The sequence below is a fragment of the Orycteropus afer genome, unplaced genomic scaffold (genome assembly GCF_000298275.1).
Source record: "Orycteropus afer afer isolate SDZICR_OR568_19922 unplaced genomic scaffold, OryAfe1.0 scaffold00256, whole genome shotgun sequence".
Taxonomy (NCBI): domain Eukaryota; kingdom Metazoa; phylum Chordata; class Mammalia; order Tubulidentata; family Orycteropodidae; genus Orycteropus; species Orycteropus afer.
The window spans coordinates 4,441,941-4,454,812 of NW_006921843.1; the positions used below are offsets into that span (position 1 = coordinate 4,441,941).

At 38.0% G+C, this 12,872-nt stretch overlaps 1 protein-coding gene across 1 annotated transcript in view; it reads left to right on the top strand.

Annotated features, from left to right (window-relative positions):
• TRPM1 (transient receptor potential cation channel subfamily M member 1) overlaps positions 1 to 12,872 on the top strand; it is a 219,368-nt gene that overhangs the window by 155,542 nt on the left and 50,954 nt on the right. Inside the window, exons 22-24 of the mRNA XM_042782188.1 lie at positions 4,339 to 4,513; positions 6,336 to 6,356; positions 11,361 to 11,505. Coding sequence (XP_042638122.1) covers positions 4,339 to 4,513; positions 6,336 to 6,356; positions 11,361 to 11,505 — 341 coding nt within the window. The remainder of the gene's footprint in view (positions 1 to 4,338; positions 4,514 to 6,335; positions 6,357 to 11,360; positions 11,506 to 12,872) is intronic.

Consider the following 12,872-nt stretch of genomic DNA (forward strand, 5'->3'; position numbering starts at 1 on the left):
TATATATATATATATGCTCCTGAGTGTATTCCATGGAGTACTCTATCATTATCTGTAGTACTTTCTAGAGGGGTCCTGGTAGCGCAGTTGTTAAAGTGCCAGCTGCTGACTGAAAGGCTAGAAGTTTGAACTCATCAGCTGCTCCACAAGAGAGAGATGTGACATTCTGCTTCCATAAAGACCCAAGGGACAGTTCTACCTTGTCCTACAGAGTCCCTATGAGTTGGAATTGACTCAATGGCAATGAGTATAGTACTTTCTGTCTTAGAACTGCTGTAACAGAAATACTGTAAATGGGTGGCTTTAAATAACTCAAATTTATTCTCTCACAGTTTAAGAGGATAGAAATCCAAACTCAGGACAACAACTATAAGTGAAGACTCTCCTGTCAGCTCTGGAAGAAGAACTTTGTCTCATCTTGTGTAGCCTCAGCATCTGTATCCCTGGCACTTCTCAGTTCCTTAGCGACCTTCACATGCATTTCTGTCTTTCCCAGCATGTGCTCCTTCTCTCTGTGTCTGTGTTGCTCCTTATAACTCAGAATCGACTTGATGGCGGTGGGTTTTGGCAGTGGGTGAGTCAGGCATACCTTAGTCTTCATAGTGGAATCTTTGCTCTTTAACACTTTAAAGAGGTCTTTTGCAGCAGATTTTCCCAGTGCAATAAGTCATTTAATTTCTTGACTGCTGCTTCCATAGGCATTGATTGTGGATCCAAATAAAATTAAATCCCTGACAACTTCAATTTTTTCTTCACTTATCATAATGGTGCTTATTGGTCCAGTTGTAAAGATTTTTATTTCCTTTATGTTGAGGTGTAATCAATACTTGAAGGCTGTAGTCTTTGATCTTCATCAGTAAGTGTTTCAAGTCTTCTTCACTTTCAGCAATCATGGTTGTATCATCTGCATATCTCAGGTTGTTAATGAGTCTTCCTCTGATCCTGATGCCAAATTTTCTTCATATGCTCTAGCTTCTTGGATTATTTTCTCAGCATACAGATTTAATAAATATGGTGAAAGGATACATACCTTTCCTGATCCATACCTTTCCTGACTATAAACCATTCAATATCCCCTTGTTCTGCTTTAATGACTGCCTCTTGGTCCTGATGTACACAATTAAGTGTTCTGGAATTCCCATTCTTTGAAATGTTATCCATAATAAGTTATGATCCACACAGTCAAATGCCTTTGCATAGTCAATAAAACAGAGGTAAACATCTTTCTGGTATTCTTTGTTTTCAGCCAAGATCCATCTGACAGCAGCAATAAATCCCTTGTTGCTCATCTTCTGAATCTGGATCTTCTGAATCCAGCTAGAATTTCTGGCAGTTCTCTGTCAATATACTGCTGTAACTGTTTTTTAATTATCTTCAGCAAAATTTTACTTGGTGTGATATTAATGATATTGTTCGATAATTCCACACTCTGTTGGATCTTTCTTTGGAATGGGCACAAATATGGATCTCTTCCAGTTGGTTATCCAAGTAGCTATCTTCCAAATTTCTTGATATAAACAAGTGAGTGTCTCCAGTGCTGCATATGTTTGTTGAAATATCTCAACGGGTGTTCTGTCAATTCCTAGAGCCGTGTTTTGGCCAATTCCTTCAGTGCAGCCTGGATTTCTTCAATTGATCAGCTGTTGATTATATGTTACCATGTGAATGGTTGAATGTCAACCAATTCTTTTTGTTCCAGTGACTCTGTGTATTCCTTCCATCTTCTTTTCATGCTTTCTGCATCATTCAATATTTTGCTCATAGAATCCTTGAGTATTGCAACTTGAGGTGTGCATTTTTGCTTCAGTTCTTTTGGCTTGAGTAATGCTGAGTGTGTTCTCCCCTTTTGAGTTTCTAACTCCATGTCTTTGCACATTTCATTATAATATTTTACTTTGTCTTCTTGAGATGCTCTCTGGAATCTTCTTTTCCAGTCTTTTACTTCATTTCTTTTATTTGTTTTAGCTACTGTCCATTCAAGAGCAAGCTTCAGAGTCTCTCCTGACATTCATTTTGGTCTTTTCTTCCTTTCCTGTATTTTTAATGGCCTTTTGATTTCTTCATGCATGATGTCCTTGATGTCATCCTACAATTCATCTAGTCGTCAGTCTTTGGTGTTTAATGTGTCAGATGTATTCTTGAGGTGGTCTATAAATTGAGGTGGGATATAGCCTTTTGTTAGGTTATATTTTGGCTCTTGTGGAGCTGTTTTAATTTTCTTCAGCTTCAGCTTAAGCTTGCACATGAGTAATTACTGGTCTGTTCCACAATTGACCCCAGCCTTGTTTTGACTGTTCATATTGAGCGTCTCCATTTTCTCTTTCCACAGATCTAGTCAATTTGATTCCTGTGTATTCCATCTGCTGAGGTCCACATGTATAGTTGCCACTTATGCTGTTGAAAAAATGTTGAAAATGCAATGCATAAGTCATTGGTCTTGCAAAGTTCTATCATGTGATCTCCAGCATCATTTCTATCACCAAGGCTGTATTTTCCCACTACCAGGGATTCTTCTTTGTTTCCAACTTTTGCATTCCAATCTCTAGTGATTATTGATACATCTTGATTGTATGTTTCATCAATTTCAGACTGCAGAAGTTGATAAAAATCTTCAATTTCTTCATCTTTGGCTTTAGTGGTTGGTGCATAAATTTTAATAATAGGAATATTAACTAGTCTTCCTTGTAGGCATGTGAATACTATCCTGTCACTGACAGCATTGTACTTCAGGATAAATCTTGAAATGTTCTTTTTGGCAATGAATTCAATGCCTTTCCTCTTCGATTTGTCATTCCTGGCATAGTAAAGCGTGGGATTGTCTGATTCAAATGGCCAATACCAGTCAATTTCAGTGCTTCAATGGTTAGGATATCCATTTTTATGCATTCCACTTCATTTTTTACAACTTCCAATTCTCCTAGATTTATACATCATACTTCCCATGTTCCAATTATTAATGGACTTTTGAAGCTATTTCTTCTCATTTTGAGTTGTGCCACCTCAGCAATTGAAGGTTCCAAAAGCTTTACCCCATCCATGTCATTAAGGTCAACTTTCCTTTTCTCCAGTCGTATTTTGAGTAACTTTCAATCTGAGAAGCTCATCTTCCAGCACTATATCAGGCATTAATTCCCTGCTTATTCATAAGGTTTTCAGTGGCCTATGTTTTCAGAAGTGGAGCTGGCTTCATCCTTCTTCCTAGTCTGTCTTAATCTGGAAGCGCCACTGAAATCTGTCCAACTTGGATAATCTTGCTGGCTTTTGAATTATCAGTGGCATAGCTTCCAACACCACAACAACATGTAAGCCAAGACAGTATGACAAACTGCCCGATGAGTAGTGGAACAGCAAAGCAGGTATCTCAAAATAGTTATTCTACTCTTTATGAGTAGAAACAGTTTTCAGCATTCCTTAATAAGGGGACTTGGTTTTGAGGTTCTATGAGGTTACATCCATTTCAGAATGTTTATATGGTGCTAATCTGACTGACAATTTTCAAACATGTGGTAGCACCCAGAGGCAGAGGGTGCCTTGGTTCATTCCCCTACATGTATTCTAGACAATCTTCAGCACCTGTCCTCTGACCTAGAGAGGGCACAGGTAATTAGAATTATCTGTGTAAGTATGCCGAGATAAATCTATACTGTGTGATTAAGTCAAGATAAATCCATGCCAAAGTTTACTCCAGAGCAGGGTATAGAATATGAAACTAAAAATTAAGAATGGAATATCATTACATTACCTAAAATAGCCTGTGTTAGGCTTGGTCCCAGAAGAAAGAAAAAAGTCCTAAATTTAGGAAAAACTCTTTAAAGCAAGTAGCTTACAGCTAAAGGAGATAGTTTAGCTTATTCCAGCAAAGATCCTCATTCTTCAGAGATGTCCAAAATTAGAAATTTTACCAGTCCGGTACCCACAGTACACAGATCATTGATCACTATAACCATTGCTCAGCATTTGTATACTGAATGAATAAGTATCGGTGTATGCTCTCAATTTATCATCTTTTTACCATTTTAGGTATTTCCTCTTATTGTTCCTCAGCTTCCCATACAAACTATATCTTTTCTCATAATTCTTCCCTTTCTCCATGTGCAACTATACATTTATTTATGGGCAACAGAAGAGGAGAAGCAAGAAGGACTGTGAGTAGTAGATGATATCAATGTTCTAGAGTAAGCCTTTGCATTGCATGGAGTAGCCCCTGGATAGCATTGAGAGAAGGAAAATATGCTTTCATCATCCTAATCAAGCACTTGTGAGAGCAATATAATGGACCAGAGTTATCTTGGCCCATGAGTCAAGACAGTAAAAGAAGCATGTGTTCTCTCTGTTCAGATGATCGACATGCTATATTTTGTGGTCATCATGCTGGTTGTGCTGATGAGTTTTGGAGTAGCCCGTCAAGCCATTCTGCACCCAGATGAGGAACCTTCTTGGAGACTGGCCCGAAACATCTTCTATATGCCCTACTGGATGATCTACGGAGAGGTGTTTGCAGACCAGATAGACCGTAAGAATAGAATTCATAGTAAGATTCTCTTCCCTGCTTCTGAAGCAGATGATCAGTTCCAAATTAATGGATAAGTATGTGTTAATTAGGAGCTCTGGTGGTGCAGTGGTTAAGGCATTTGGCTGCTAACCAAAAGGTTGGTAGTTCAAGCTCACCAGCCACTCCACAGGAGAAAGATGAGGCAATCTGCTTCCATAAAGATTTACAGCCTTAGAAACTCTATGGGACAATTCTACTCTGTCCTATAGGGTCCCTATGAGTCAGAATCGACTCGATGGTAGTGGGTTTGAAGTTATTATTTGTGTTAATTTGGAAATAAAATATTTTTCATCGTCACAAGGCATCCAATTACTTTATGAAGAAATAAGTGTAGATTACAAGATGTTGATGTTTCAGTATCACTACAGAAGTAGATTGCCCAACCTTCCTTCTGAGGAGTGGCTGGTGGGTTTGAACCACCAACCTTCTGGTTAGCAGTCAAATGCCTTGGCACTACACCACCAGAGCTATTTTTATTATCAACAATAATCTAGATGCTAGACAAGGAAATGAGTTGTAATCCTGTCATGGATTTCTTGAAAATGCAGACCTCAGCTCTACTCAGACTGAGCTAGTAAATTATGATAATTTGTGTTGGAGGGAAGTGAAGCTCAGTGTTCCTCTACCTGTTTCACTGGGGACAGCCAATGCACCACCAATGAATGAGGTGCTTTGGTCTCATTTTCATATCAGTACCAACATTTCCATTCATGTTTTCATACTTTCACATAAAGCATAATGTACAATAGTGTGTCTGCTGCTGCCTGTGTTCTGCTATTTGAGAACAGAAGGTTTTGAACATCCTCCTGTCATGTGGAACTCAGGGTTGGAAGTATATATACTCTCACTAGGTTAGACTGATAAGTAGTTCATACAATACCTCCTTTCTAGTCTTTATAATGCAATGTGAACATATTATTATTACAAGTACCACAAATGAAGGAGCTCTGGTGGTGTAGTCGCTAAAGCATTTGACTGCAAACCAAAAGGTTGGTGGTTCAAACCCAACAGCTGCTCTGCAGAAGAAAGATGAGGTAGTCTGCTTCTGTAAAGAAACAATGCAAGTCACTATGAGTCAGAATCAACTTGATGGCAGTGAGTTTGAGTTTTGACCACAAATTGTACTAGATTTGTTTGTAGCTTGGTAAGCCAGAACATAAAAATCTAATTTAATTTCAAAAGAGTATCAGCTTAGGTAAAACAAAAATGCATGCTAAGAGCTTCGACTCCAATATAAACTGTAATTTTTATAATTATTATTAAATCCAGTAATGATAGAAGATAGGTAAACAAGTAGACTTGAGGCTAAACTATGTTCGGCAACACCATTAAATGTGTTTTCCAATTAGATCTGATTATTGCATAGTAATTTCATATCTTTTGTGTTTATGATGTGCTTGGGTTGGAACATATGGAATGCTTTTCAATGGGTTAACCTGTAAGTTAAAATGATCATCTGCCAGTAGCATTATGTATTTTTCATGAAATTTTTTAAACTGAGATTTTGCTATTGCCTACAACATATGGTGAAATAAATATTCATGTAAAACATATTTTCCTAAAATTAATGTGTACAATTCTCCCAAATAGATCACTATTTCTAAGCTTAAGTCTATAATTCTGAGGTTTGAAATCTTTGCATTTCTTGCCAGTAAAACATTTCTTGTGTTGTTAACTCACTTGTTTTACTTTCTTCTTAACTGTCATCTTTTTTTCTTTCTTCCCCTCCTGTCACAACTGAAAACAAAACAAAACAAAATCCTGCTTTTCAATTGATGTATAGTCTACGCTATGGAAATTAATCGTAAGTTGACATGGAATTGATAATTCTGGTTGGGAAACATGTTTATTAATTAGCCTTTCCTTAGCCAATTACTAATCATCGTATACAAGTTTCAAATCCCTCTCTTCTTTTCTGGTACCAATACTTTATTGTTATTATTATTTTAATATATATTGTGATTTGGGTGAAAGTTTACAGAGCAAATTAATTTTCCATAGTAGTTCATGCACATAGTTTCATGACATTGACCACAATGCCCACAATGTAATAGCTCTCTTCCCATTTCCTCCCTGTAGGTACCCCTTCCATGTGTCCTTCTTCCCTATGCATTCTTGCCCCCTGAGTAAATACACGCCCTGTGCAAATACTATGCTTCTGTTCCCCCACGATTGATCATTCTCAGGAGTGTATCTACCTGGTATAAATGTTCACCCTATATGCCTGTCTATTGTTTGGCTGGAAGCCATGGAAGTGAGTTCAATTCCAGGCCTGATAGGTATCCAAAGGCCATAGTCTTCAGGGTCTCACCAGGCTCTATCAGACCAGTAAGCTTGGCCTTTTTTTTTTTATGATTTTGAGTATTGTTCCACATTGTTCTCTCACTCTGTCCAGTATCTCCTGCACTGATCTCTTTCCAAGTGGTTGACAGTGGTAGCCAGACACCATCAAGTTCTTCTGGTCTCTGGTCTTCTGGTCTTCTGGTCATATAGGCTGAGGTTTGCATGGTCCATAAGTCTCTTGGACTAATTGTATCCATGTGTCTTTGATTTTCTTCATTCTTCTTTGCTCCAGGAGAGGAAAGACCCATTGTTGCATCTAGATGGCCACTTGCAAGCTTTTAAGACCCCAGTTGCTACTCACCAAAGTAGGATGCAGAACAATGTTTTCATGTAGTGGTGCCAATACTTTTTTAAACTTATAAAAAAAGTAAGCAGATATAAATTCATGAAGATTACTTCACTAACCACTGTTGGAAATCATCCTATTTTTTTCTTCTATATGATAAAGGTGCCATTTCAGATGATTAGAGAAAGGAATTTTTTTTTTTTTTTTAATGACACCAGAAGAGAACTGATTGAGGGGAAGAGGGAAGTTTGATCTCTACCACACACTATGTTACAAAATTATTTTCAAAGTTAATGTATAAATAAAACCAAGAAAACAAGCAAGTGTTAAATAATTAGAAGCCACAATAAGTTTCTAATAGAAACAATAAAGGAAGAAACCATAGAGATAGATTTGTCAGCATAAAATTTAAGAACTTCTGTATATGAAAATACAATGACACTATACACAAAAACTAACTCAAAGTGATCAAAGACTTAAATATTAAACCTTAAATTATAAAGTTCCTAGGAAGATAGGGCAATCTACTTCCGTAGTGATACTACTTCAGAAACCCAAGGAGGGGTCACTATGAGGCAGATCTGACTCAATGGTAGGGAGTTTGGTTTTGTTTGGTTTGAGGAGATAGCATAAAAACTAAGCTGGGGGCCTAATTTATGACATAAATACACACAAAACATAACTAAAAATATACAAACAGCAGAAGATAAACTAGACAACTCTAACCTCCTAAAAATTTATTATTTATGTTCATCACAAGAGTTTACCAAGCTACAAAATTAGCCACATACATTACAGAAGACAGAGTTGGGGTAACTTCTCAGAGACAACCAAACACCCTGAGAGAAAGAATCATGGGGCCTGCAGACACAGGACCATGGTCTTGGGAGACATCAAGCTCAATTGGCACAACATAAACTCACTGCCGTTGACCCCTCCTTGGGTTTCTGAGGCAGTATCTCCACAGAAGTAGAGATAGCTCAATCTTCTTTCCAAGGAATGGCTGGTGGATTTGAACCACCAGCCTTCTGGTTAGCGGTCAAATGCCTTAGACACCACATCACCAAACATAGTACATAAAAGTCTTGTTCTACCAGCTGCTTTGGTGAGTAGCAACTGGAGTCTTAAAAGCTTTCGAGTGGCAATCTAAGATACAACTATTGGACTCCTTTCCTCTGAAGCAAAGAAGAGTGAAGAAAATCCAAGGTATCTGGAAACAATTAGTTCAAGGATAAGATGGACCATGAGGACCTAGGCCTTCATGACCCTGACACCAGAAGAACTAAATGGTTGGTGCCTGGCTACCAATGTCAACCACTTGGAAAGGGATCAAAATGGGAGATCCCGGATAGAGTGGGAGGAAAAATGTGGAACAAAATTCGAAAATTACAAAAATGACCAGAATTACTGGTCGGACAGAGACTGGTGAAACCCTGAGACTATTGCCCCGGGTTACCCTTTGGGCCTAGAAATGGACTCACTTCCATGGATTGGCTCAACCCAATAGTAGAAAGACCTACATGCAGAACACCTACCCCAGGGCGATGCACTCACCTAATCTAGGGGAATGCACCCCTGAGATCACTCAGCCATGAGACACCAGAGGGACAGCATTCACACAGAGCAAAAGAAGGACAGACAGGAATGCATAGTTATGAAGAGCACAGGGAGGAGAGGGTAAGAGAGTTTTTTATGGCTGGGATGGTAACCAGAGTGTGAAATCAAATGTGCATGAACTATTGAATGCAAAACAAATTTGCTTTATAATTTACACCTAAAGCACAATATAAATAAACAAAAATGGAGAGAGTTAAATGAGAACCTACAGACTGGGGAGAAAAAAAAAATGGTCAATGATATCTGAGGAGAGTCTAATCTCTAAAATACATAGAAAACTTCAATACCTCAGCAACAAAAAGACAAACAATCCAATCAAAAAATAGGCAAAGGACATAAACAGATACTTTACCAAAGAAGACATTCAACATCTAACAAGCACATGAGGAGATACTAGTGATCATTAGACATTAGAGATGCAAATCAAAACTGTAATACAATGCCATCTCACCCCTGCAAAAATGGCATTGATCAACAAAGCAGAAAACAACAAATCTAGTGAGGTTGTGGGGAGATTAGAACTCTTATATACTGCTGGTGATACTATAACATGGTACAACAACTGTGGAAAATGGTATGGCGCTTCCTCAAAAAGCTAGAAATAAAAACACCATATGACTCAGTAATACCACTCCTAAGTATGCTGGCAGTTCAACCCCACCAGCCACTCCTTGGAAGGAAGATGGGGCAATCTACTTCCATAGTAATACTGCCTCGGAAACCCAAGAAGGGGTCGCTATGAGGCAGGTCCGACTCGATGGCACATAACAACAACAACAACAGGCATATATCCTACAGATATAAGAGCAATGACATAAATAAACATATGCACACTCATGTTCACTGGAGCATTATTCACAATAGCAAAAAGATAGAAACAACCTAAGTGTACGTTAATAATGGATGAATGGATAAACAAAATGTGATGCATACACACAATAGAATACTATTCAACAATAAAGAATTAGTCCACAAAACATCTTGTGACATAGATGAATCTGGAGGACATTATGCTGAATTAAATAATCAATCACAAAAGGACAAATACTGTATGCTACCACTTTTATAAAAAGACTAGGTTTACACACAGAAAACAACATTCTTTGATGGCTGCCAGGGATAAGAGGGGAAAAGAGGGAGAATTACTTACTACATAGTAGGTGAGTGTTAATTCCATTGAAGGGAAAGCCAATTCACATTCACAATACAGGGGAAGTCAGTTTTTGGCCTGGAAGGCCAAGGACCATAATCTCGGGGGACATCTAGGTCAATTGGCATAACATAGTTCATAAAGAAAATGTTCTACATCTTAGTTTGGTGAGTAGCATCTGGGGTCTTAAAATCTTACAAGATACAAGAATTGGTCTCCTCTCATCTGGAGCAACTCCTCGGAAGGACGGTTGGGCAATCCTACTTCCATAGTGATACTGCCTCGGAAACCCAAGGAGGGGTCGCTACAACAACAACAACATCTGGAGCAAAAGAAAACAAAAGCCTCACAGAAGCAATTAGGCTGCAGGACTAATGGCCCATATGAACCACAGACTCCTCTAGCCTGAGACAGAAGGACTAGATGGTACCTGGCTATTACTACTAATCGCTCTGACCAGGGACACCCAGTTAGAACAGGAGAAAAATGTAGAACAAAACAGTCATTGGGAAAAAAAAAAAAAAGGCCAGATATACCAGACTGGAGGAACCCTCAAGGCTTTTACCCTAAGAAACCTTTTTAACTTGAAATTGAAGCCACTTCCAGAAGTCACTTTTCAGCCAAATAATAAGTTGTAATAGAAAATAAATGATAACACCAGTCAAGAATGTGCTTCTTAGAACTATCAACTATATGAGAACAAACGGGCAACATTTGCCCAGAAGTAAAGATGAGAAGGCAAGGAAGAGCAGGGAAACTGGAAACATAGAAAGGGGAAAGCAGGGTGGAAATGGGGAGAGGGCTGACACATTGCAGGGATAGCAACCAAAGTCAAGGAACAATTTACATATAAATCGTTGAATAAGAAACTAATTTGCTATGTAAACTTTCACCTGTTGTTGTTGTTATGTTGTTATTTGCCGTGGAGTTGGGCCGACTCATATCGACCCCTCCTTTCCGAGGCAGTATCACTATGGAAGTAGGATTGCCCAACCTTCCTTCCGAGGAGTGGCTGGTGGGTTTGAACCACCAACCTTCTGGTTAGCAGTCAAGTGCCTTAGGCATTATGCTACCAGAGCTCAAACTTTCACCTAAAACACAATAAAATGTTCAAAAAAAAAAAAAAAAAAAAAAAAAAAAAAAATTAAAGAAAAAAAAGAAAGAAAGAAAACAACACACATGCACAAAACGAACAAGTGGGGAAATGCAAATATGACAAATTAAGAACAACTAACCCTGAGTGCAGTAGTAACTTTCTTAGCTTCTTTTTTTGCATAAGTTGATATTTTCACACAGAAATTTATTGCTTGGGAAATCAGAAAAAAATCGTATCATAAAATAAATAGGTAATTTAATAATATATGTAACAATTACTTGTTGCTTAAGCCACAAAAACAAAGTTTTCGTTCCAGCTCCTTGTGGTGAAAACCTGTATGATGAAGATGGCAAGAGGCTCCCACCCTGTATCCCAGGTGCTTGGCTGACACCAGCCATAATGGCATGCTACCTGCTAGTGGCCAACATCCTACTAGTGAACCTGCTGATCGCTGTTTTCAAGTATGTGCCAGACCTGATAATCATGGGCTTATTATTATTGCTTCACAGCTTGTCAAGTTAATCTCAGAAATATCCCACATTACCATGTATTTGCACAACATTTTACCAAGGCTTTTTAATGGATAGAAATTTTGCAGTCTTTTTTGTTCAACCACAAATGAATCAGCTTTAAAGTATTCATAAAACATCAGTTGACACTTAAATAAATTTAAATTTCATCTTTGGTTAGTATTTCAACACTTTGGCATACATCTTAATTTCATGAAAATATTTTCTTAGTTGAAAGTCTCCTGAAGTAGTTATGCTTTAAATTCATTTTCAGAGGAACAAAGAGCAATATCAATTTCATAAGCTGTTACAATTACTGTGATATTATGCAAAATCTTTTTCTTATGATGGATAGAATAGAAGAGAAAATGTCCTGGGAAAGAAATAGATTGAATTGTTAAATCAAGTTTCTTATAAAATTTGGCATGATTTGTTGGGTATGACCATGCTTAGTAAATCCTGGGAAAGAAAAATACTATCCTCTAAGATGAAAAGCATAAAGGAAAAATCCTTCATGAAAATATACGCTCTTAGAGCTAAACATACATTGAAGAAAATCTGATACAAACTCCTGGTTAACTGGTTTTTTTAAGGTCCCAAGTGTCAGTATAAGGAGCTCTAGTGGCAGTAGTTAAGTGCTCAGCTGCTAACCAGAAGGTCAACAGTTTGAACCCACCAGCCAGTCCACAGGAAGATGTCTGCTCCTGTAAATATTGCAGCCTTAGAAACTCTATGGGACATTTCTACTCTGTCCTACAGGGTCACTGTGAGTCAGAATTGATCTGATCACAATAGTTAGGTTTTGGGTTAGTGTCAGTATACAACAAGCTTGATCAGGATTATCAGCTTTTAACTATATTGCACTTTCTGCCTCCTATTGGAAGCTAAAATAAGGCAAAGTGTATACCTACCCAAAGTCCAAAATAATGCACCTTTGATCAAATCAGCTTAATAATTAATCAAATCAGTGACAAAAACGTAGTCACCTGGATGTTTAATTGAACTGAAAGTTTAAATACATCAGAAGACTTAGTTAAATAGCTCATACATTGTTGTTGTTGTTGTTGTGTGCCATCGAGTCAGACCCGACTCATAGCGACCCCTCCTTGGGTTTCCAAGGCAGTATCACTACAGAAATAGACTGCCCTATCTTCTTTCCGAGGAGTGGCAGGAGGGTTTGAACCGCCACCCTTCTGGTTAGCAGTCAAGTGCCTTAGGCACTACGCTACCAGAGCTCCCACTCATACATTAAAGTATATGAAATAAAATTTCCTATGCACATGAATTGTAGATTGTGGTGTGGTTTTTTTTTTTCTTTT